The 26,407-nt window shown below is 47.8% G+C and overlaps 1 protein-coding gene across 2 annotated transcripts in view; it reads left to right on the top strand.

The window, feature by feature from the left end:
- LOC119969517 (protein unc-93 homolog A-like) overlaps nt 1–26,407 on the top strand; it is a 129,642-nt gene that overhangs the window by 84,675 nt on the left and 18,560 nt on the right. For both annotated transcript variants that reach the window (XM_038803219.1, XM_038803228.1), the window contains exons 4-7: nt 2,388–2,522; nt 5,893–6,104; nt 9,969–10,104; nt 16,373–16,504. In XM_038803219.1, the coding sequence (XP_038659147.1) occupies nt 2,388–2,522; nt 5,893–6,104; nt 9,969–10,104; nt 16,373–16,504 (615 nt within the window). The remainder of the gene's footprint in view (nt 1–2,387; nt 2,523–5,892; nt 6,105–9,968; nt 10,105–16,372; nt 16,505–26,407) is intronic.

The following is a 26,407-nucleotide window of genomic DNA, read 5'->3' as shown; positions in this document are numbered from 1 at the left end:
GCAACCTGTGGCTTTCCAATTATTACCTACTGATGTGTTGGGCAAGCTGGGTCTGCGAGGACTGCGTTTACTGCAGTGGTGAGAGAGACAGGCTTCCAACACTTGAAGAAATGCAACTCGATTTTATTGAACTCTTAACTATCATACATACTTTAACTGTGGGTTGACACTATGCTGACTTTACTGGAGACATGAGGCTAACCTGACCAGACTATCTTGCTACCACATGGTGTTTGTTATAGTTGCTGCTCACCAGCTCTGACTGTCTCAGAGGCTGGATCCCGAGAGAGAGGGAAAACTAGTGCCCTCTGGCTTTATAGTGGCCGTGTCTTGTCTGGTGATTGGCTGCTGTGTTCTTGTGTTCACTGGTCATCCTGTGTGTCAATCACTGCCTGTCAGCACACCATCATATACCTGGATGTATATTATGACACCTACCATTCAAATCTGCCAATGGCTTTCATAAACAGGAAGGGGTTCCACTCGATCAATGATCAGCTTGTATGCATATTTACTCTTTAATCTACCTTTGACAATTTGGGGCCTATTGTACATCCCCAACATTGTACATTCCCTATTGTACATTATTGACTTCTTTATGTTCTTTAGTTCAACCTACAGGGCCTCATTTGATGATTCTTCGAGGAAAGGATCCCTTTACATTACTGTAATTATTTATTTAACTGATATTGTGACTTTTTTTAAAATTCCTCTATTTCAGCTGAAAAATCTGGACCAGTAATTTTGAACTGCTTGTCTTTTGAGTCATGTTTCAGTAATAGCTGTGATCTCACACTTCAAAATCTATCAATCTGTGCCCTTAGCTCATCTGCATTATTCATCAGACTCCTTGTGTTAATGTATGTATCATTAAGCCCGACCAAATGTCTTTGTGCGGGATTTACTGACCACCCTGCCACATGTTTTCCGCCGGCAGAGGCGGTCCGCCAGCGGGATCCACTGACCCCGCTGTTGGCAATGTGATTTCCTGGTGACAGCACCCCTCGTCGCCGGGAAACCCATGCACTGGCGTGGGACTGGAATTCGCGCCGGCGTGAACAACAGGTAAATCCCGCCTTTTGTTGTCTATTTTTTAATCTTTGTTTCCTCTGTTTTTCAGACATGCTTACTAATTTTCTACCTTCCATTTGCAGTTTTGCTCCTCTTCCATAAGAATCTAAGGGCAGCCCTGCCAAGCTAGTTTAAACCCTCCACAACAGCACTAGCAAATCTTCCCACAACTATATTGGTCTGCTTGACGTGCAAATCCTTCACTTGGCCGTCAACACCCTCTTCCACAACCCCTGATAGTCTCCTCTTTTTCCCTTTGTGCCTCCAATCTCCCTGCAGACTTCCACCTTCATTTCATATCCTGTGCCCTCCCTTGCCCTGTGTTCCATCTCCTGGTCCCTCCAGGCCTAAGAGCAGCCATAGGGAATGGTGGTGCCAGTGTTGAGTGCCCAGTAATTCCTGGAAGTTGATTGATGCCACTGGCAGGAGCGGCTGATTACGCCCTCGCTCCTTGCCACCACTTGTGTCTGTTGGTCTGTCCCATTGTTTCACTGAGGTTTGCTCTCTCTATTCCCACTGAATCTTTGCCATTCTCTTATACTGTTTTTAACCTGTCAGTCTCTCACGCTGCTTTCTCTCAGGCTTTGTCCTTCTGCCCTCATCCTGAGCAAATGGTATCATCCAAGTCTTGTCCACTGCTTGGATTAGGGCCTCCAATGTGGCATTGGAAAGCTTAAACATCCAATCCCCAGATTCTGTCGTCATTTCAATCTTCACAAGCATTCCTTTCTATTTGTGGCCAGTTTGCAGCTTCTTTAGAAGGAGCTGGTTACTTTAAGTGACGTCAGGGACACCCAATTTCCCAATTCTCCAAGCACTTACACGACTAATAACCAGTACACAAAGCACTGGCTGCATGCCTTGTCCAATAGAATGAAGTCCCAGCATCAATTCTGTACTTTCAGGCACAGCTGAATTTCTCTGCAATATCAAAGCCCTTGGCTGTAATTTTGGCTAAAGATGCTAACTCTAGTTCTAATCACTGATAGCTTTAATTGCATTCAGTCAATTAAGGTTATACTGAAGTCAGATTCTAGGTACAATCTCTTCTTAAGTTGCACAGAAGCATTCAAAGAAATGAACACATCAAAAAGTCATATGTGCTTCACAATATTAATTTAACTTCTATGATGATTTATGAGGTGTAAACTGTGACTGTATTTGTAATTTATGTAGATAAGTCTAATGAACATATTCAAAATTGCTGATGCTCTTTTGTCAATATGCAATGACGTAATAACAAAGAAAGTCAGGATCCTGCAGCAAAATTTGAATTTGTGCTCTGGCATCTAGTCAATCACATTCTTTGGTTTCAGCTAACATCACTGACGATATTTTAGCGTACTGTGGGCCCAACAATTGCCCACAAGATGACCTGAAGGTAACTCGCAATGTAACATCGGCTCAGCATGCAATGTCCACAATCCACACCCTCTCAGGAATTTATACTGGTAAGTAATAATTATTTGAAGTAAATCTAAAAGTGTAAATCTGAAATAAAAGCAGTAAATGCTGGGTAAACTGAGCAGGTCTGGCAGCATCTGTGGAGAGAGAAACACAATTATGTGGTGAGATTCTCTGGCCTCCCTGCGCGAGGCAGGTTTCTCGGCGTGGAAGATGACCCACCATTGGTCAGCGGTAGGATCTTTTGGTCCCGTTGCTATCAATGGGATTTCCCATTGAATCCACCCCACGCCACCAGGAAAGCCACTGCAACATGCCTATTCAGAAGATGAAGTGATGTTTTTCCGGCTTGCATTGGCTTCACTGTAAACCTGGAGATTCTTCTCATTTTAGTTCATACGAGAAGTTTAACTTCCATTGGGCAATTACCCTGCACCTGGCATCATATGAAACTCTGATTTATATCAGAGGCTTTGGATGATTCCGACTCTGTTACCAAAATAGTTATCCAGGAAAAATTAGAGGACTTAAAAATGCTTCTGAGTCCTGGGTAACTATGGTACAGACTGCACCCATCCCTCCCCCTGCTGTGACCTGGATTTCTGACTACTCTCCACCTTCCTACCTTGCCCCTACCCCTCCAACTACCCCCCAAACTATCTCCCTTCCCACCCCGATTACGCCACACCCTCCCCTGACCACCCTACCTTCCACTGGACTCCCCTCAATCACTGGCCCAACACCCCCCCGACCCTCATAAGTTAACCATTGCTATTCTCCTCAACTATTTCTTGTTGTGAGTTTCATATTCTTATCATTCTTTCGATAAAGGAGTTTCTCCTAATCCCTTATTGAATTTGTTGATGACTATCTTATATTCTTGGCCCCTAATTCTGGTCTCCTCACCAAAAGAAAACATAAAATTTGTATTCACCTTCTCAAACCCCTGCATAATTTTAAAGACTCATGAAGTCACCCCTCAGTCTTTCTTTGCATCTGCATTACTCTGGCACATGAGTCAACAGAACATACAGGGTTCTTGTCACAGCTACAGTTAAAGCTATCTGTGAATAGAGTTCCACATTCTCATCTACCTCAATAACCTTTAATTCAGAGAAAATAGAATTTACAATGCAGAAGGAGGCCATTCGGCCCACCGAGTCTGCACCAACCCTTGGAAAAAGCACCCTACGTAGGCAAATGCAGCCATCCTATCCCCGTAACCCAGTAACCTCATCTAACCTTTTTTTTGGACACTAAGGGAAATTTATCTTGCCCAATCCACCTAACCTGCACATCTTTGGACTGTGGGAGGAAACTGGAGCATCCGGAGGAAACCCACGCAGGCACGAGGCGAATGTGCAGACTCCGCACAGACAGTGACCCAAGCCAGGAATCAAACCTGGTACCCTGGAGCTGTGAAGCAACTGTGCTAACCACAGTGCTTCCCTCACCTAAAAATAATCTATCTACCTCTGCCTTTAAAATGTTTAATGACCACCGCCTTCTGAGGCTGAGAGTTCCAAATCCTTTGAGAGAAAATGATTCTCCTCATCTTTGTCCTATAAGGACATCACTACATAGTGACAATGTGAGGGAAGGACAGCCATTCAGCTGACACCCTCGCAGAAAGGAGATGGAGTATACACTATTATTGGGCATCCAGCTTAGACGCGGAGGATGGCAGTGCATGCAGCAATGAAATGAGAGCGGGTGCATTTTGAATACATAATGGTTGTGACATCAGTGCTCACTATCTTATCAGCCAAGCCCATGCTGTGGCTTTCATTTCTTTCTCTTAATTTCCATTACGCTATGCCAAGGTGTTTCACCAGGATCCATATCTGAGACGAAGGAGGCCTTCTGTCTGCCAATTGCCTGTGATTACCATGGTAGGCGTCCCCTGGAAGGCTGGGACTTGAAGTGTCCCCCTCCTCTGTGGGGGGCTGGAGTTGTGTCAGTCACAGGAACGGAGGAGTCAGATGGCCTGGACACCCTCAGGGTCTCCTGGACCATTCTCCGCTCTGTGGGTGCCCAGGGCCCCCTGGGCTCCTCTATGGGACAGAGGGGCAGCTGGAGTGACATCCAGGATCCCTGCTGTCCTCTGGCATTGACATTGCAAGAGTGTATTGCTCGGCTCCTCCCAAACGATTGTAGGGGGACTGCAACCCCCCTGCACCCCCCCCCCCCCCCCCCTCCACCGCCGTGACCTGGACGCCCGACTACTCTCCACCTTCCTAAATTGGCCCTACGTCTCCAACTATCCCCCAAAGTATATCCCTTTCCCCCCCCCGATTACCCCACATGTAGAGGGATGTGAGTAACCATCTCTTCAAGAGAAATACTTTGTAACTTAGGATCCATTGGAGTGAAGAGCAGCCTGGCCTGCAGAGAGTGAAGAACTCATTGGAACTGTCGGGAATGGGAGGGCACTCGTGGAGGAATCTCTTGTTGTGGGTACAGATCAACTGAATTTTAATGGACTGGAGGCCCTTTCTTTTAACGAAATACCCTCTGCCTATGCGAGGCTGTGTCTATTCTGAAATGAATAAATTGTCTATCACTGGCAAATGGAATATCAGTGACTTGGGGAATGCAGTGGTATTCTGTTATTTGTGCAATGCTGCCAAGGTCCACAGCTAATCCTTGGAAGGACACCAGCTCATGGTTACAGTGACTTTAATGAATACTGACAGAGTATAGTAACTAATTCTGCTCACTGTAAGTCTCTGGTACTGACAAATGACTGTGATGATCTGCCTGAAGTGGTGTATTTTCTGGTTTTCTGGTTTTCTGGTTTTCGGGCATAGCTCCTTCTTTGCCAGTAGATTATCTGCTGAAGGATATGGTCTCCATTTACTTCTTGGCCCTCTCCCTTGCCTCTTGATACCAGAGCTCTCTACTTTTTCAGCCTCTGTCTGGTTCCACACTTTGTCCTTGCCTCCCTTCACGTGGTCTGCCCCAGACAGCATGCATCGCACATTAACTCATGGGAAAATCACAACATTCCCCCATTAATGAGTTTTCAATGAGCTCTTTAACCAGTTTAATTGACTGCAATCAGGGATTGGGTAGGATTGCAGGGTAACCTTTCCCCAGCCCTGATGAGCATGGCCAGCACTGGCCATGGTATCTACTAACTGGCATGCCGGCCATCTCTGTTCCATCCCTGTGCAACCAAAAAATCCAGCCCCTTATATATGATGGCCATGTGAAAAATCATTGCACACTTCGAAGGAGTTACTTACAGACTCAACATGAAAGCTATTCTCCCCAGTCATTTCACACCCTATTTGCTTTCACACTCGTTGAAAACAGTCTTTCAACTTTGTGCTTTGGAAAGCTTATGAAGCCTTGGAGAGAAGTGACCCTGATTTTTCATCTGCTTGTTCTAATACTGTCTTTTGCTTCCAATAGGTGTTGGTGTAGGTGGAGTAATCCTTGTTGCTTTATTTCTGGATCAACTCGATCAGGACGAAGTGAAACAGTTTAAAGAGAAGGACATAAATGTATTGTCTGTCTTGGTGGCTACTTTCACACAGTTAAAGGATAAACGCCAATGTCTGCTCATTGTCATGACAATGTACAGTGGATTTGAACAGGGCTTCCTTGCTGGTGATTATACAAAGGTACAAATTCTAAAAGCATCTACGAATATATAAATATCCTCCAAGGTATTGATATCCAGATTATTCCACATCACATATGAATGAGTACTGAAATAGGATAGTGCAGCTGATGATTAACTCAAAAGATGCAAAAGTGAGGGCTTTGGAATGGATGTTTGGGCATTGGGACAGGTTGGAGGGCAGGTGGGCCAAGTCATGTAGATTGCAGCTCAACAGGCTTGGGACCAATATCTTGGCAGGAAGATTTGTTAGTGTTGTTGGGGAGAATTTAAACTGGTGTTGTAGGAGGGATAGGAACCTGTGCATAAATTCGGAAGGCGGAGAAGCAAAACTGGAAATAGAAGGAAGGAAATTAATAAGCAAATGTGGGAGAAATGAGAAATCAAAGGGAAAGAAATAGAGAACAAAGGAGTTTTTCAGTGATTAGTTGTGCATACTTCAATAAAGGAGCCCAGCGAACAAGGCAGATAGGCTGAGAACACAGATAGACACTTGGAAGTATCAGATTCTAGCTATTACTGAAACATGGCTTAAGAATGGGCAGGAATGGCAACTCAGCATTTTTGATTCCACTGCCCCCTGCTCGCACGTCTCACAAACAACAATGAAACAAGACAAAAGGTGCACTCACCCTCAACACAACAAAACATCTCGAAACAGAAAGGTTGTCCAACAACCAACAAACGAGAAAAAAGATACAAGAAAAAATGGATAGAAAAAGCACCCGTCTCCTCACCCCTCCTCCACAGTTCAATGTCCTCCTTCTCCTGCCAGTCCATTGTCTCTTAAAAACTCCATTGCCTCCTCTGGCGTTCCAAAATAATGTTCTCGGCTATTAAAAATCACTCAGAGGCGGGCTGGGTACAACATCCCAAACTTCATCCCCTTTTTAAAGATTAACGATTCCCCTTTTTAAGGATTCACCAGATTAAACCAGCTCTCCTCTTCACCAGGAGTAATCCTTGTTGCGGCCAGGTCCTGGTATACCCGAAGCTCACTCCCCTCCCAGGTGCATCTCCTCGTCTTGATAGAGTTTTTCAAAGAGGTCACAAAGGTGATTGATGCAGGTGGGGCAGTGGATGTTGTCTATATGGACTTCAGTAAGGCCTTTGACAAGGTCCCACATGGCAGACTGGTACCAAAGGTGAAGTCATACGGGATCAGGGGTGAGCTGGCAAGGTGGATACAGAACTGGCTAGGTCATAGAAGGCAGAGAGTAGCAATGGAAGGGTGCTTTTCTAATTGGAGGGCTGTGACTAGTGGTGTTCTGCAGAGATCAGTGCTGGGACCTTTGCTGTTTGTAGTATATATAAATGATTTGGAGGAAAATGTAACTGGTTTGATTAGTAAGTTTGCAGACGACACAAAGGTTGGTGAAATTGCGGATAGCGAGGAGGACTGTCAGAGGATACAGCAGGATTTAGATCGTTTGGAGACTTGGGCGGAGCGATGGCAGATGGAGTTTAATCCGGACAAATGTGAGGTAATGCATTTTGGAAGGTCTAATGCAGGTAGGGAATATACAGTGAATGGTAGAACCCTCGAGTATTGAAAGTCAGAGAGATCTAGGTGTACAGGTCCACAAGTCACTGAAAGGGGCAACACAGGTGGAGAAATTAGTCAAGAAGGCATACGGCATGCTTGCCTTCATTGGCCGGGGCATTGAGTATAAGAATTGGCAAGTCATGTTGCAGCTGTATAGAACCTTAGTTAGGCCACACTTGGAGTATAGTGTTCAATTCTGGTCGCCACACTACCAGAAGGATGTGGAGGATTTAGAGAGGGTGCAGAAGCGATTTACCAGGATGTTGCCTGGTATGGAGAGCATTAGCTATGTGGAGCGGTTGAATAAATTCAGTTTGTTCTCACTGGAACGATGGAGGTTGAGGGGCGACCTGATAGAGGTCTACAAAATTATGAGGGGCATAGACAGAGTGGATCATCAGAGGCTTTTCCCCAGGGTAGAGGGATCAATTACTAGGGGGGCATAGGTTTAAGGTGTGCGGGTCAAGGTTTAGAGTAGATGTACGAGGCAAGTGTTTTACATAGAGGATAGTGGGTGCCTGGAACTCGCTGCCGGAGGAGGTGGTGGAAGCAGGGACGATAGTGACATTTAAGGGGTATCTTGATAAATACATGAATAGGATGGGAATAGAGGGATACGGACCCAGGAAGTGTAGAAGATTGTAGTTTAGTCGGGCAGCATGGTCGGCACAGGCTTGTGGGGCCGAAGGGCCTGTTCCTGTGCTGTACTTTTCTTTGCTCTTTGTTGTTTGTCTGCCTCATCCATCTCAATATCTTCTCCTTGTCCAGGAACTGGTGAAGGTGCACCACCATTGATCTCGCTGGATCATTCACCTGCGGCTTCCTCATCAGCGCCCTATGCACCTGGGCATCCTCCAGGGGCCGGTCGAAGGCCCCCTCCATCAAACTCTCCAGCATCTTGGTTATATAATGTGCCAGCGTCCGCTCCATCAATGCCTTCAAGCATCCCCACGATTCTTAAATTCTGTCTCTGGGAGCGATTCTCCAGGTCATCCACCTTCTCCTTTAACCGCTTCTGGGTCTCTCGCATCACTTCAGTCACCAACGAGGCGAGCTGCTCCTCCTGCTCCCCCACCGTCTCCTCCACCTTCTGAATAGACTGGCCCTGGGACTCAATTCCTGCTTTTAACGGTTCCACCGCCTTGGATAGATCCCACTGGGCCTCCCTCCTCTGTCGGCTAAACTTCTCTCATTCTCTTGCTCCACCTGCTTCCTTCTTCTCCACCCACTTCTGGTCCGTGGATCCATCCACCAGCCCCACCAGTGGATTTAAACGTTTCTCCAGTCACCCCGCACCATTTTTCCACAAAACATCCGCCCTACAAACAGGGAAAAGGTCTGGAAAAACAGCCTTGAGCGGGAGCTTCCAAATGTGCTACCACTCACACCATGGTCGCCATCGGAAGTCGAGGGATTTATTTTAAACACTGTGGCCAATTTAATTTAGCTGATTTCTTGGCTGCAGTCAGCTGTAGATATTGCAATTAGTACGAGATCTCGGTTTGCTGGTAGAGTTGGCTTCTCAAACTGAGTAACACTTTTATTCCAAAAGAGAGAGAAACCGAGCAGTCCTCTGCTGAAGACTTTCTGCACACCACTTGCGTCACTTGCAATCTCTCTCTAGTGCCTGGCTGGAAAAAATTCATCCATTGTGTATTTCCCAGAGGTTTTATGTGGATCTGTCTGCAGCAGCCATTGCTTCAATATCCAGAACGTTGCATATTTAACAATTCTTCCTTCAATGGTTACGAGTTTCAATGGATATCTGGATTGTAGCAATTGTCTCACTTTGCCCTCCCCTGAGGATAATTTGTTGGTTTCTCATCTTCATCTTGGAATGCTGCCATCCTATTTGAGCAGTTTGCTCTGTCTCAGTTCAAATTGCAAAAGTTCCAGTCATTTGAAAGATAAAAAAACATATTTTCAAAATTAAAGTGGCATTGTCTCATAATGGTGTTATCCAAATGCAGCGGAATTCTCCGTCGGCGGGATCCTCCAGTCCACTGCAACACACCCACGCCTGCGGGTTTCCGAACAGCGTGGGGTGGGAAACACCATTGGCTGGCTGCAGGAATGGAGTATCCCGCTGCCGGTGGCAGCGCGCCACACCGGAATACGCGGCTGGCAGACCAGAGAATCCGGCTCATGGTCTTTCAAAAAGGCATTTTATGTGGTTCTGATCAGCAGATTATTACCAAAAATGACCTGGGTTAGTAATCGATTGGGAGGTAGGAAACAAAAGAGAATGTTTTCTGATTGACATGATGTGACAACATATGGACTTAACAGATGCTCTTATTCTTTATTTTCTACCTGCAGGCGTATGTCACTTGTACAATTGGAATACAATATGTTGGTTATGTTATGATCTGCTTTGGTGCTTCAAATTCCATTTTCTCTGCAATTTTTGGAAGAATATCAAGATTTACTGGACGAATTGGATTGTTTGCCTTTGGTGAGTCAAGTTGGATTTTGCATCTGAAGATGCCAAAATTCAAAGGAATGTTTGTGTCTGCTTTATAAAACATATCATATATGGTTGAGAAATCCAAAAGAAATTAAATTGATATTTGGAAATATGTGAGCAAATAAATGAAAGTCAACATATATTTATTAAAGGCAAATTGTGTTTAAGGCTACTTGGCAGGGTAGATGCTGAAAGATCACCTCATGGGGGAAATTAGAACTGGGGACATAGTTAAAGAACAAGTGAAGAATACGTTCATTGGAGTGCGTACCTCTGCCATGTTGTGTTAAAGCCTCATTGTTACAAACATACAGTGCTTCCTTGAGGTATTTCCCTGCCTGTTGATGCTCTGTAACTGCAAAATTCAAAAAATAAACCTTTTTAAGCGCTTTCACCTCACTGAGGAGGTTTCAGGCTAATCCACATCCAACAACTTGATGTGAAAACTCTGCTCATATTATGACAGCTGTGACAAATTCCACTCAACAGCCGTGATAATCATAACAATCTAAAACAGCCAACAACATTTTAAATAAAACAACTCTCAACTTTCTAAAAAAAAAATCAATTTGACGAATCTCCCAATATGTTAATGGTTCCTTGAATAAATTCCAGGGTCCAGATTTGAATCTTCACCAAAAGCTAATCAATTCTTCCTAGGGTCATAACCTATTGTGCAGCAAATTTTGTTGAAATTCATCCATAATTATTTGAAATATATTGACCCATACCTTCCATGGAGTGGCAATTCACTCCTACTTATTTACCTGGAAATTAAACCAGTGGCGGGATTGTCCCGTACCCGGCGGGGCGGGGTGTCCCGGCGGGATGAAATGGCGTGAACCACTCCGGCGTCGGGCAGCCCCAAAAGGTGCGGAATCCTCCGCACCTTTAGGGGCTAGGCCCGCCCGGAGCGGTTGGCGCCATGCCGGCTGGCGTGGAAGGCCTTTGGCACCACGCCAGCGGGGCCGAAGGGACTCCACCGGCTGGCGTGAGTCCGCACATGCGCAGGAGCGTCAGCGGCTGCTGACGTCATCCCCGCGCATGCGCAGGGGGAGGGGTCACCAACGCATCGGCCATGGCGGAGGCTGACGGCCGGCGTGTAGGAAAAGAGTGCCCCCACGGCACAGGCCTGCCCGCAGATCGGTGGGCCATGATCGCGGGGCCAGATCGTCCCACGCCCCCCTCAGGACCCCGGAGCCCGCCCCCGCCGCCAGGTCCCACCGGTAAGGGACCTAGTCCAATTTACGCCGGCGGGACCAGGATAAAACCAGCGGGACTTCGGCCCATCATGGGCCGGGGAATCGCTGGGGGGGCCCGCCATCAGCGGCCGCCGAACGGCGCGGCGCGATTCCCGCCCCCGCCAAATCTCCGGTGCCTGAGAATTTGGCGGCCGGCGGGGGCGGGGTTCACGCCGCCCCTCCCCGCCGATTCTCCGACCCGATGGGGGGTCGGAGAATCCCGCCCCAGGTTCCTGAGGCCTTGGGCTGGATTCTCTGATTTTGAGATTATGTGCTGATGCCGTCGTGACAACTGTGGTCTTTTACGTCAGGAAAACTGGCGTCAAAAGGCCACCGATTCCCCGTTTTGCTGGGGGCCAGCAGGGAGCTGTCGGTGAGCTTGCAGCTCTAGCTGCCAATATGGCCCCCGCACTTCCGGTTCAGAGGCTGCACATGCGCACGGCGGCAGCCTGCAGCGGCTGCACCGTGCTCCACAGCGGATTTAGCCCGCGGACCTGGACTGCCAAAGAAGTGCCCCGCATCGGCCGCTCACGCACCCCGGACCGCCTGCCCACATTGTCCCCAGCCCCGAATGAAGCCCCCCCTGCCTGCCAATCGGCCCTCCCCCCGACTGTTGCGGCCCCTGACTGAATCCGCAGCCACCACGCGAGGATCCCGGACGGTGTGAGCACACATAAGCCACGCCGTCGGAAATTCGGCCGGTTGGCAATGGAGCATAGCGGAGCGGGCCACAGGCAACGGCCTGGGGCGGTGGATACTTGACATGACGTACTCAGGGTGGAGAATTAAAAAACCGGCGCCACTCCCGATTTCGGCGTCAAAACGGATTCTCTAGTCCCGTCACCAAGCGCGATTTTGGGTCGGGGAGCAGACAATCCAGCCCCTTGTTTCAAGGGCAGGAAAGTGAAAAGAAAGGAAGCCATCCCCCCTTTTTTAACAGTGCTAGCTGTCATAAAGTAGCCACGTTTAAAGGTCCAGCCACTTTGATTAGCTGGGGAGAAGGCAAGTTTGTATGGTAAGGATTGTGTGTATGTGTGTGGGGGTGGAGGATGGGGGGGAAGTGTGGGCTATGTGATCAGTAGAGGTTCCAGTAGTCAGGGGGCTAGATGTTGGGGGGTCAGGTGGTCAGGGGGGGGGGTGGTGTCTGATGGCCAGTGGTAGGGTTTGGCTGGTCAGAGGGGAAGGGTGATCAGTGGAGTGTGGTCAACGGTTGGGAGATCAGGTGCTCAGCGACTGGTCAGTGGGCAAGGGGTGGTCAGTGGGGAGGTCGTCAATGTGGGGGCAGGGGTCAGGTGGCTGGGGACTAGTGGAGTGGTGGGGTGGTGAGTGGAGGGGGGGGTCAGGTGGTTGATGGGGTGATCAGTGTGGAGGACATTGTTGTGGTAGGGCAGAGTATTTAGGAGGTGCGTGGCGGTTAGTGGAGGTGGGATGCAGATTGGAGGGTAGTCATATGGGTTCAGGGGTGTGGAAGGGAGCCCAGTGTAAACTTGGGGTTCAGGGTGATTCCATGGGGGTTCTAGTGTAGTTGGGTGCGGGGTCAGGGGTGGGGGGAGTCCCTCTCTGTTACTTAATAAATTAATCAAGTTACTCACTACTTTCAACATCCACTCCCTTCACTACTGACACACAGTGGCAAGCGTGTACTATATACAAGATGCATTTCAGCAGCTCACCAACGATCCTTCGATAGCACCTTCTAAACCGGTGGTATTTACCACCTAGAAGGACAAGGCAGCAAATGCATGGGAATGCTCCTAGCTGTAAGTTCCCTCCATACACTTTGGCTTGGAACTATATTGCCAGTCTTTCACTTCCTCAGCCAAACTGTGGATGCACCTGCACCAGAGGGACTGCAGCGGCAAAAAGACAGATCACCTCCAATGACTCAAGTACAATTATGATGCGCAACTGGCCTTGCCAGCAACGTCCACATATCAGGAAATGTTTTAATGAAGTACTCTGTAGAAGCGGTAGTACTCTGCCCAGTGTGCGTCTCCTGTGCTCATTATAGCAAGAATTCCAAAGAACTGAGGCAAATCCTACTTACCAGGTTACAATTTCTAATGACTTTAAAAAAAATTAATTTACGGGATGTGGGCAATGCTGGTTAGGCCAGCATTTGTTGCCCATCCCTAGTTGCCCTTCAGAAGGTGGTGGTGAGTTGCTTTCTTGAACCGCTGCAGTTCTTCAGGTGCAGGTACATTCACTGTGCTGTTAGGGAGGCAGTTCCAAGATGTTGCCCAGCGACAGCGAAGGAACGGCGATATATTTCCAAGTCAGGGTGGTGAGTGACTTGGAGGGGAACCTCCAGGTGTTGAGGTTCCCAGATATCTGCTGTTCTTATCCTTCTCGATGGTAATGGTTGTGGGTTTGGAAGGTGCTGTCTCAGGAACCTTGGTGAGTTACTGCAGTGCATCTTGTAGATGGTACACATGGCTGCCACTGTTCATCGGTGCTGGAGGGTTTGAATGTTTGTGGAATGGGGAGCAATCAAGCGGGCTGCTTTGTCCTGGATGTTGTCAAGCTTCTTGAGTGTTGTTGGAGCTGCACTCATCCAGGCAAGTGGAGAGTATTCCATTACACTCCAGACTTGTCCTTGTAGATGGTGGACAGGCTTTGGGGAGGTCAGGGGGTGAGTTACTCGCCGTCGGATTCCTAGCCCTGGTAGCCATAGTACTCACCTAATTAACTTTACTGCTGGCACTAATCCTGTTAAAGAAACTAGAAAGTTAAAGTTAAGTTAAATATTAATAGCAAAACTTGAGTAGATTTTAGAAAGAGATCAACCATGAAAACTCTTTGAATTCCCTCTCACCAAATTCTTGAGTTATGTAGCCTGTAGAAGCATTGAAGTGGATCCCACGCTATTTGAAAACAAAGGTGGGAATATCTAAAATCCAGCAAACCATTCTGTCATTATGTAAGTGACTGTGCCATTAATTCAGCAAACTTGACCTCACCATTGATTATACATTGTAACTCCTGCTGTCGAACGGGAACAAGAACTCAATTCTCATTCCATAAGGTTTCTCCCACCGTTGAAGTCCTTATGTGCATCCGCCTTCCACTTCCCGCTCCCTCCTGCTGCCCACCATCTATTCCACAGCTTCCAGTTTCCTCCCGCTCCCCACAATGCGCTGTCCGCCCTCCACTCCCTCTTTTTCCCTCTTGTTCCCTCTTGTCCTCACTTCTGCTCTCTTTGCTTCTCCCTTCACCGCTGGAAGCAGATAACACAGCTGGCAAATGACAGAAATAGGAAGAAGCAGGAGGAAATGATGAAGCGAGCAATGAAGAGAGCCAGGGAAAGTGTGGAAAGACACATGGTAAAGGGAGTAGGGGGAAACAGCGAAGGGAGCAGCCAAAGAGAGTAGGAAAGCCAGAGGGATCAATGAGGCGAGCGGAGGAAAGTGAAGGGGCCAGCGAAGAGAGGCCAACAATGTGGGAGGCAGACAATGGGGGCAGGAGAGAACGGGAAGCGGCAAAGAGAGCAGTAGGGAACAATGTTGTGCGTCCTTTTGCCTCTTTGTTTGGTCTGCACTGTGTTTGATGCAGACAGTTACCTGTGATGTCGCTGTTGTTATATGTTAAATAATGACTTATCTAAAAAATATATATTACTCTTGAATCCACCAGGATGATAAAAGGACCAATAGACTTCTTGTTGAAAGATGAACTATTTAATGAGTAATAAAATAATAAACTGTGTGTCCTTTTACTCAATACTAAACTAACAACAAAGAATTAAAGGATAATACAGATAATTATACAACTATACACTATTATAACAAGCCAGTCCTAACTTCTCTCACTCTAGCTATGCTATGTTTTGCTTGTTCACTGTTCTGAATCACATCATCATGTGACTTAGAAAAGGCAGGAACGGGGTCGGGATTCTCTTAGCCCCGGGCCGGGCCGGAGAATCACCGCGACCGGCGCAAATCGCGCCACGCCGCCCTGACACCGGGACACGATTCTCTGCAGAGCGGAGAATCAGTGCCATTGGCGCTGGCGCTGTCGGGACGCCGCTGGCCGGGGGCCGTTCTACGGGGCCCTCGGCGATTCTCCGCCCAGGATGGGTCGAGCGGCTGTACCATAAAACCCGAGTCCCGCCAGCGCCGTCCTAACCTGCTCTTAGCCGGCGGGACCTCGGTGTATAAGGGTCCAGGGGCGGCCTGTGGGGGGAGGAGGGGTCCGACCCCGGGTGGGGGGGGACCTCCGCTGTGGCCTGGCCCGCGATCGGGGCCCACCGATTGGCGGGCCGGCCTCTCGAGCTGGGGGCCTCCTTTCTTCTGCACTGGCCCCTGTAGCTCTACACCATGTTGCGTCGGGGCCGGCGCGGAGAAGGGAGCCACTGCGCATGCACGCGTTGGCGCCGGTGCCATTGCGCATGCGCGGACCCCGCGGCGCCCAGTTGACACCGGGATCAGCAGCTGGAGTGGCGTGGGTCGCTCCAGTGCCGAGCTGGCCCCCTGTAGGGGACAGAATTGCTGATCCTGAGGCCATGTTGACGCCGTCGGGAAATGCGACAGCGTTTACGATGGCTTCAACACTTCGCCTCAGGATCAGAGAATCCCGCCCTCAGTTCTTATAGTATCTGACTGTGCCCCATCTAGTGTTGAAATGACTGTACTACATTTACAGACATTGATTATGTATATTGACATCTGCATATCACTACAGCTGTCAGTAACTTCACAGATGCTGCAATTTCCTGTGGGGAGTACACCCTCTGCAGTTGTGGTATCAGTCTGGATATTAAAGGGGAAGTTGAACTATGATTATTAAGTGTTCAACTCTTTTGACAACGATCTATGTGAAGCAGCTCAAAAGTCCCAGCAAGTTATGGTGTGATGTACATAATGTAAAAATATACACAATATGCTTTTTGCAACATAAACGCATCCTATCATGGTGAAGGCTTTCAGCAAATTCAGGCCCATTATGATATGCTAGAAAGATCTAATGCATGTTCCTGTGCTGTATCTGAAATCATTTTTATTTGTTTCATGCCACAGCAACCATTACGAATCTGTCATCAATAATTGCACTGTTTTTATGGCATCCACAACTGGAACAAATGGCAGTGTTTTTTGTGTTTCCTTGTCTTTGGGGAATGGCCGATGCTGTTTGGCAGACACAGACCAATGGTATGTTGACCGTAGTAAGTGACAATATATTTATTGTTAATTTTGCATTTCCATTTTACTCTTCTCTCTGAAGTACTGTAGCAATACGACAAGAAAGATGATGGAATAGACCTCTGACATAAGACTGTATTCCACTTGTTTTCATGATCAATAGTTTTGTCCAACTGGGAATATTAAAGAAGCTTATACAATATTTATTGTTCACAACAGACATTCAGGAGTGAAAATGTTCATGGTTTTCATTGTCACAACTACTAATCACCTTGCCTGGCTCTGGAAGAGTGTGGCAGTTAAACAGGGCAATTTTTAGTCTTGTTACCTGTGTAAAAATCTGGTGGGACAGATCACCACTTGGTTTAGAACCTGTGTGGTTGGAATAAGGATTGGGCAGGATCGGCAACAAGCAGAAAATCCATTCCATCAGCTTACAGCACAACTGGCAAAGTTAAAAAGAACGCTCAGTTGAAGAGCTAGCTGTCACATTTAAATGATTGAATATTAGAAACAAAAGCAGGTGCCTTCTCCACCATTCAACAAGATCATAGCTCATCTTCAGCAACACCAATTTGTGAATCTCTGGTTTGAATATAGTTAACGACTGGGCGTCCACAGCTCTCTGGGATAGACGGTGCCAAAGATTTACAATTCTCTGAATGTCCTAAATGGCTGACACCCTATTGTGAGACTGTAGATGGAACTTTCTTATTCCTTGAACGATGGACTGGAATGTGGGTGGGAACGTGTTTGCACAAGCCAGAATGTTCACACAGCTGCTGAATTTTGCCGGAGGCAGCGAGACGGCTAGATGGAGACAGCGTTTCTGGCGGATGGCCGGCAATTGATCCTCAGGAGCTGATTGTCTTGTCAGCACAGTGAGATAACACGGGTTGCAACTGGATGCAGCTATAACTGAAATATACTCCAGACCTTGAAGTTATCATAGAATTTACAGTGCAGAAGGAGAGTTAGTTCAATTTGATTTATTGAACCTGTCACACAGTTAGCTCAGTTCTCTGTGAGTTCGACTCTCTGCTGACCTAAGTGTGATTACTCTGTCTGACTGAACCAGACTAGCTCTTAGCCACGTGCTGTAGGTATTATGTGTTATATACACCTTACTCACTCTGTAGATGTCCCCAGTGGAAAGAGGCGGAGTGTGATTGCCTCGTGCCTTTTATAGTGGGAAACCACCCCCAAGTGTTCTGCCTGCTGATTGGTTATGTTCTGTTCTCTGTGTTCATTAGCTGCCTGTCTGTATCTCATTATGTACATGTCTGCATATCATGACATCTCCCCTTTTGAAATGTTTTTCTGTAGCAGATGTGAAAGTACTCACATGTGTAGGCCGAAAAACTAACTTATTTACATAAAATGGCAGATGGGAACATATATACATGTGAAAACAGGTGTCTAATGTGTGAAAACAGAACATAGCAAACAAAACAAATGTTCATAAGTCCAGTCTCCGGGGCTTGTGTCTGATCCTTGTCGACCGCCGGAGAGGTAGTGGTGGGGATGACGGCGCCTTGATAGGTGGGATTGAAGCCTGACTAGTGGCCTCGTGGTCGAGGTATCAGGAGGAGGCACAATAACAGATGGAAACAACGAAGAATGTGGTTGTGGGCGGGCAACTGTGTGCAGTGCCCATCTTTTTCGCCGCACAACAGAGCCATCAGCCATACGCACAACATACGATCGAGGAGCAGCCTGTCAAACAACAGCAGCTGGAGCTGACCAGCCTCCTTCAGGTAGCTTAATCCAAACAACATCCGCTGGGGATAGCACAGGCAAATCGGTGGCATGAGCATCATAGCCCTGCTTTTGCCGGTCCCTGAGTTTCTGCATTATATTCTGGTTGAGATCCTTGGGATCAATGCAGATGCGCAGCTCCCCCGAAGGCTTTTTTACACATACCATCGATTCTGCAACTTTAGAGATGATGCCCTGGTTCTGAAGATCTTTCAACTGTGCGTTCAGGCGCTCTTTCATTGAAACCGGGTGCCGGCGGGGTGCGTGGACCACAGGCGTGGCATCAGGCCGTAGCAGGATCTTGTACCGATATGGCAGAGTGCCCATCCCATCAAACACATCCGGATACTGAGCGAGGATGTCGTCAATGCCGGCTTGAAGATCCATGTTGGGGGAGGTCATTGTATCGACCCGCTGCACAAGGTTTAGCTGCTTGCAGGCATGTGCGCCAAGCAGGGAGACCCTGCCTGGCTTGACAATTTCAAACCTTAGCCTTGCGTGAATGCTCCTGTTGGAGACGAGCAGATGGCAGGATCCCAGTGCGGTGATGGCATTGCCGTTATAGTCCAGGAGCCGGCAGGCTGCTGAAAAGAGCTTGGGTGGCTTCTTGATGCGGTTGAAATCTGCCTGTGAAAGGAGATTGGCAGAAGCACCTGTGTCCAGCTTGAATTGGATAGAGCCTTGATTTACTTGCATCACCGCACGCCATTCATCCGCAGAATCCACAGTGAGGATGGTCAGGCTCAGTGATGATGTCGGTGAGGCATGTTCACGTGTGGTAATGATGCCCACATGGTAGGGGGACTCCAGACAATCGTCCTCTGGATCCGTTGTACAGCCAGGATCAGAATTCTGTAAATTCAGACATTCCAAACGTGCCTGTGTTGGAATTGGCAGAGCTGGCCCTTGACTGGTGGTGCAGACCTGCACAAGGCTGCATAGTGTCCAGGCTTTCCACAATTTAAACAGCGCCTGCCTCTTGCAGGGCAGTGTTTCTTTAAGTTGGCGGTGCCGCAGTTTGGGCATGTCATAGAACATAGAACATTACAGCGCAGTACAGGCCCTTCGGCCCTCGATGTTGCGCCGACCTGTGAAATCCCTCTAAAGCCCAACTATACTATTCCCTTATAGTCCATATGCCTATCCAATGACCATTTGAATGCCCTTAGTGTTGGCGGGTCCACTACTGTTGCAGGCAGGGCATTCCACACCCTTACTACTCTCTGAGTAAAGAACCTACCTCTGAAATGTGTCCTATATCTATCTCCCCTCAATTTGGAGCTATGTCACCTCGTGCTAGACATCACCATCCGAGGAAAAAGGCTCTCACTGTCCACCATAGCTAATCCTCTGATCATCTTGTATGCCTCAATTAAGTCACCTCTTAACCTTCTTCTCTCTAACGAAAACAGCCTTAAGTTCCTCAGCCTTTCCTCATAAGACCTTCCCTCCATACCAGGCAACATCCTGGTAAATCTCCTCTGCACCCTTTCCAAAGCTTCCACATCCTTCCTATAATGCGGCGACCAGAACTGCACGCAATACTCCAAATGCGGCCGCACCAGGGTTTTGTACAACTGCAACATGACCTCATGGCTCCTAAACTCAATCCTTTACCAATAAAAGCTAACACACCGTACGCCTTCTTAACAACCCTCTCAACCTGGGTGGCAACTTTCAGGGATCTATGTACATGGACACCGAGATCTCTCTGCTCATCCACACTACCAAGAAACTTACCATTAGCCCAATACTCTGTCTTCCTGTTATTTCTTCCAAAATGAATCACCTCACTCTTTTCTGCATTAAACTCCATTTGCCAACTGTCAGCCCAGCTCTGCAGCTTATCTATGTCCCTCTGTAACTTGTAACATCCTTCCGCACTGTCCACAACTCCACAGTCTTTAGTGTCATCTGCAAATTTACTCACCCATCCTTCTACACCCTCCTCCAGGTCATTTATAAAAATGACAAACAGCAGTGGCCCCAAAACAGATCCTTGTGGTACACCAGTAGTAACTGTCATGACGTCATTATGCTCCATGCGTCGTCGCACATGCGCAGTGCGATTGGCAGACGTTTGAATCTGTGCAGTGTGGTGATCATCCGCTTTGTTATTCCATTCGCATCGCAGATGCGTGGGGCCCCGAGAAGACTGCGCAAAATGCCGCTTTCATCAATGCTGAGGTGCTGCATCCGGGCGATGGCCTGCACTCTCTGCCTCGTCGGAGGCACGTTTCTCATTATCAGCCGATTTGTAATGGGAATACCAATTTTTGGCGTGCTCATGCACTGTACATGTTTCAATCACGACTGACAGGGTATCACTGTCAGGGTATCCCAGGGAATCACTGGGGCAGCAGGGTAGCATGGTGGTTAGCATAAATGCTTCACAGCTCCAGGGTCCCAGGTTCGATTCCCGGCTGGGTCACTGCACGTCCTCCCCCTGTGTGCGTGGGTTTCCTCCGGGTGCTCCGGTTTCCTCCCACAGTCCAAAGATGTGCGGGTTAGGTGGATTGGCCATGCTAAATTGCCCGTAGTGTCCTAAAAAGTAAGGTTAAGGGGGGGCTTGTTGGGTTACGGGTATAGGGTGGATATGTGGGTTTGAGTAGGGTGATCATGGCTCGGCACAACATTGAGGGCCGAAGGGCCTGTTCTGTGCTGTACTGTTCTATGTTCTATGTTCTATGACAGGGTCATATGCTTGATTTTTAAAAGCTGCTCGCTCAGAAGATCAGAGTGAACTCCAAAAACGATTTGGTCTCTGTTCACGGAGTCAGCAATATCACCAAAGTTGCTGGACAGCGCTAGTAAACAGAGATTAGTTAAGAAGGAGTTGAAAGATTCATCTTTACCTTGTAGGTGTTGTTTAAATATATAGCGGTTGAAGATTTCATTGGTGCCCACTTCACAATGACTATCAAACTTGTCCAGGATGGTCTGAAACTTTGTCTTTTCCTGGCCTTCGGTGAAGTTAAACGAGTTGAAGAGTTGGATGGCTTGATCACCCGCTGTTGAGAGGAGAAGCGCAATCTTTCTTGTATCAGACGCACCCTCGAGGTCTGAAGCTTCGATGTACAGCAGAAACCTTTGCTTAAAAGTCCGCCAGTTGGCACTGAGATTGCCGGAGGTCCGCAGCTGTTGAGGAGCCTGGATCTTCTCCATGGTGCCAGGATTCATTTGCTGGTCATCACGGAACAGATTGAGGTAAGCCACCTAGGGATAGCAGTCTTCTGGTACCATGTTGTATTAAGCACACTGAGATAACACGGGCTGCAACTGGATGCAGCTATAAATGAAATATACTCCAGACCTTGAAGTTAGTTCTATTTGATTTATTGAACCTGCCACACAGTTAGCTCAGTTCTCTGTGAGTTCAACTCTCTGCTGGCCTAAGTGTGATTACTCTGTCTGACTGAACCAGACTAGCTCTTAGCCACGTGCTGTAGGTATTATGCGATATATATACTTGACTCATTCTGTAGATGTACGCAGTGGAAAGAGGTGGAGTGTGAGTGCCTTGTGCCTTTTATAGTGGGAAACCACCCCCAAGTGTTCTGCCTGCTGATTGGTTATGTTCTGTTCTCTGTGTTCATTAGCTGCCTGTCTGTATCTCATTATGTGCATGTCTGCATATGACACCACTGATTACCAAATATTTTACCAGGGATTTGAAATTTTATCAGGGGTGCACATGAAGAACGGAGCTTCAGAGCATCACCATCCATAAGGAGGCAGGAGCTCAGCAGTAGGTCAGTATTGGCTAGAGTTGGCAACCATTGCAAGCTGCAGCATTCAGCTTGGAGAAAATGAGAGTGATTAAATCACAGATTGACAAGCCGGAGGCACACTGAAGACATACAGATTGAGTGTTACCTCCGAAGTGCAATTTTTTGCAAATTAAGTGGAGAGGCCTTGAGAAGAGAGCACTGCTTGGGTCTCATGCACTCCAGTTTTGATAACTCCAGTGAGAAGTAACAGGAGAGTGACTGAGGTGCATTCCTCGGAAGAACTGCAATATCCAGAGGGGCAGAAGGATCAGGATGGTTGAAGGGTCTGTGGATGACGGTGGCACAAATAAACACACAACCAACCTTGTGTGCAGAAGACATGACCCACCAGGGGGTTTACTGACAGAAGCTGTGCAGATGTCAGAGGATCAGTGATGCAGAAGACTGCAGCTGTCCTGTGAGGTGGACCCAAGCTGTACATAATGATGGCGGTGGACCTGAACCCAGTGGGAAGTGATGGGGGCCCATTGCCTGCAATGGGGAAGGTCAGGGTGTCACTGACGTTTTACACCTCAGATCACTGAAGGAATCCTTTGGAGATATCAGTAGGATTTTCCAATCTGAAGCTACATCAAGGTGGTCACAAATATCATCTTCAAGAAGGCCAACAAACATACACAGTTTCACAAAGATCCGTTCAGTCATACAGATGTCTAAGATTTGGGCCATTGCTGTATTCTCCCAGGTGCAGGGTGTAATTGGCTGCATGGGACTTCCAGTGGTGGGGATGTGCTGAGCGAACGCATGATAGGTGGCTCTCCTGCTAAGAATTCAAAATTAGGCACTTTTAGTCAAGAAATATCCCGCCAAAACTTTGGTTGGAAGAGAGTCCTGCATAGGGACTTCTCTCCAAGCTCTTGCCAACAGTGCTCCCATCCCCACCTGCCAAGCACTCAACAAACCCAGTGGTAATAGCAATGCTCCAGGCATAAAACCAGGTAAGGCAACACTTTGGCCTGACCAAAATGTCCACCGTGGCCCCTGGCCAGCCACAATGGACACCACCTGTAAAAGGTGGAGACACGACAGGGGGACATTGACAGTTAGTGACTTTTACATGGATGATAGACTAGCAATGCTAGAGGAACTGATGGAGAGGTTTCAACTACCCAAAGGGAACGAGCCAAGGAACATGCAGATCAAAAAGTTCCTTCTTAGGGAAACGATGAAATACCCACGGACGCCAGGACACTCACTGGGAGAGGAGCTGTTAGATGCGGGTGATTTGGTGGGGGGGAGGTTGGGCTAACTGCGGGAACCTGTATGGGTGACTGTTGGAGAAGGCACTCTCCCGGCTGGACGAGAAAGGAAAAATGGAGGATGAACTAGGAGTAGAAGTAGGGTGTGGACTCTGGAGCGAAGCACTGAACAGGGCAAACTCCACCTCCACATGCGCAAGGCGAATCCTAATGCAGCTAAAGGTGGTGCACAGAGCGCACCTGACCAGAACCCGAATGAGCAGGTTCTTCCCGGAGATGGAAGACAAATGTGAACGGTGCCAGCGAGGCCCGGCCAACCCCACCCACAGGTTCTGGGCATGCCCCAGACTTGTTAGGTTCTGGACAGCCTTCTCCGAGGTGGGGTGAGGGTGGAGCAGTGCCCAAATGTGGTGGTCTTCGGGCTGTCAGAACAGCCAAAACTCTTCATGGGGAGGGGGCCTGATGCCCGAGCCTTTGCCTCCCTAATTGCTCATGTAGAATCCTCCTCAGCTGGCAATCAGCAGCACCACCCAAAGCTGCAGACTGCCTGTCAGACCTGTCGAATTTCTCCAACTGGAGAAAATCAAATTTACCATCCGGGGACTTGTTCCAGGACATATTTGTAGCCAACAGCCAATAGAGCTGGGGGAGGGGGAGGCGCGCGATGGAATCCACAGATGAGCTACAAAACACAAAGAAAACGGAAGAAGAAATGGGGGAAGGGGAAGAATGGGGGAGTGGGGGGAAAGGGAAGAGGTCTATTGAGTCTGTACCGACCCTCTGAAAGGGTACCCGACCTAGGGTCAGGCCCTCACCCTATCCCCTTAAGCCAGCAACCTAACCTAACCTTTTGTACACTAAATGCCAATTGATCATGGCCAATTCACCTAAGCTGCAGATCTTTGGACTGTGGGTGGAAACCAGGGCACACAGCGGAAACCCACGCAGACACGGGGAGAAAGCACAGACAGTCATCCGATGCTGGAATTAAACCCTAATCCCTGGAACTGTGAGGCAGCAGTGCTAACCACCGTGCCACCGTATCGCCCGGTTCTCATGAGCCTTGTGAAAAATGTAACCTTCTACCTTCTTCAGCCTTGGCATTTCCTTCAATGCTCCTTAACAGGCCAAGGCAAGGATACAACATTGATCTCATGCGGTCATGACGTTTCCATCACATTTCCTCCAATAGCATTCTAGCTGTTCAGGACTCAATGGTGCAGAAGTAAGTACAGACATCATTCTGTAGTGCAACAGATAACATTTCAGTTCTCACATTTAAGCAACAATGTGGGATATATGCATGTGCTTCTGGATGCTCTAAAACTGTACTTCAACTGAACGCAACAAAGACTCCAGGCTCCTCGTACTCTTCTTGCCCAGCCATTGCTCCCTAGGGCTCCTGGAAGAGGTGATGGCATGCAGGTCAGTACACATATAAATTGTACACTGGGTAGTATGCTGGACGTAGCTCTCTAAGAAAGTTTCCACGCTCTCAATCAAGAAGATAAATACCCCAGAGACAGGTCTGCACTCATGGCCTGGATGGATTAGCCCCTGTGAGCTGCTGCTCCAGCATTTCTCATCTTGTTGATGTCTTATGATGTCATTAACCTGAAGATGAGCATCTCTGCGCCCTTCCATAGTCCTCCTCCTGGGAGTAGGCATAAGTATCACAGCTTCCACCAGCTGCTTGGGCACATCTGTGCTTTGGTTGCCAGATGGTGCGATGATTCTCATACGCATTCAAATACCCACCAACATAAAAGTATCTGCGATGGTGGAGGGTGTGGTTAAAGACAAAGTCCTCCAACTGGGGTTTATGTCAAAATTGTGAGGACTGTCCCACAGACTAGTCAAGCAACATCCTGACACAGTCACATACAGGGGAGATGGTGGCATCGTGTATCACTGGACCAGTAATCCAGCGCAATTCTCCGTGGACTTGGGGTCAAATCCCACCACGGCAGGTAGTGAAATTTAATAAAAACCGGAATTAAGAGTATAATTATGACCATAAAACCTTTAGTCACAAAAATCCATCTGGTACATGAATGTCCTTCAAGGAAGGAAATCTGCCATCCTTACCTGGTTTGGCCTACATATGACTCCAGGCCCACAGCAATGTGGTTGACTCTTAAATGCCCTCGGAAATGGCCTGGCAAGCCACTCAGCTGAAGGGCAGTTAGGGATGGACAATAAATCCTGGCTTAGCCAGTTACGCTAACATCCGGGAACAAATAAAAAATAAAATATTTACAGAGACATATTTACATATTTACATCCCTCAGACACCACCATTACCATCTCTGGGTATGTCCTATCCCACCAGCACGACAGACCCAGCAGAGGCAATGGAGCACAGTGGTGTACAGTCAGTAGGAAGTTGCCCTGGGAATCCACAACATCATATTCGGACCCCATGAGGTCTCAAGGCATCAGGTCAAACAAGACATAGTTGTGATGAACGGTTATATGGATTTGAAACGTTAACTCTGTTTCTCTCCCTATAGATGCTGGCAGGCCTACTGAGTTTATCCAGCATTTTCTGCTTTTATTTCAGATTTCCAGTAATCACAGTATTTTGATTTTTATCAGACATAGCAGTTGGCAGACTGGCTCTGTGGCAGGTGGTGAGGGAACTAACAAGAGGGAAAAACATATTTGACCTCAACTTCACCAACCTGACTGTTGCAGATGCATCTGACCAGTGAAGTCCTTGTGGAGATGAAGCTCCATCTCATGTTGAGAATATCCTCTATCGTGTTGTGTACCACTGTACTGAGTGGGATAGATTTTGAATAGATCGAGCAACAAAGACTGCATCCATGAGGCGCTGTGCACCATCTGCAGCAGCAGAAATGTATACAACCAGAATCTGTAACCTACTGGCCCGGCATATGCCCCTCTCCACCATTGCCATCAAGCCAGGGAATCAACCGTGAATCAATGTGCAATGCAGTGGGTGTCATATCAGGAGCAGCACCAGGAATAACTAAAAATGAGGTATCAAGCTGGTGAAGCTACAACGCAGGATTAATGCATGCCAAACGACACAAGCAGCATGCGATAGATTAGAACTAAGTGATTCCACAACCAAGGGATCAGATTTAAACTCTGTAGTTCTGCCACATTATGTTGTGAATGTTGTTGGATAATAAAAC

This window comes from Scyliorhinus canicula, chromosome 1 (assembly GCF_902713615.1).
Source record: "Scyliorhinus canicula chromosome 1, sScyCan1.1, whole genome shotgun sequence".
Classification (NCBI taxonomy): Eukaryota; Metazoa; Chordata; class Chondrichthyes; order Carcharhiniformes; family Scyliorhinidae; genus Scyliorhinus; species Scyliorhinus canicula.
The sequence above is the reverse complement of the archived record's forward strand: the minus strand, read 5'-3'. Positions and strand labels throughout refer to the sequence as shown.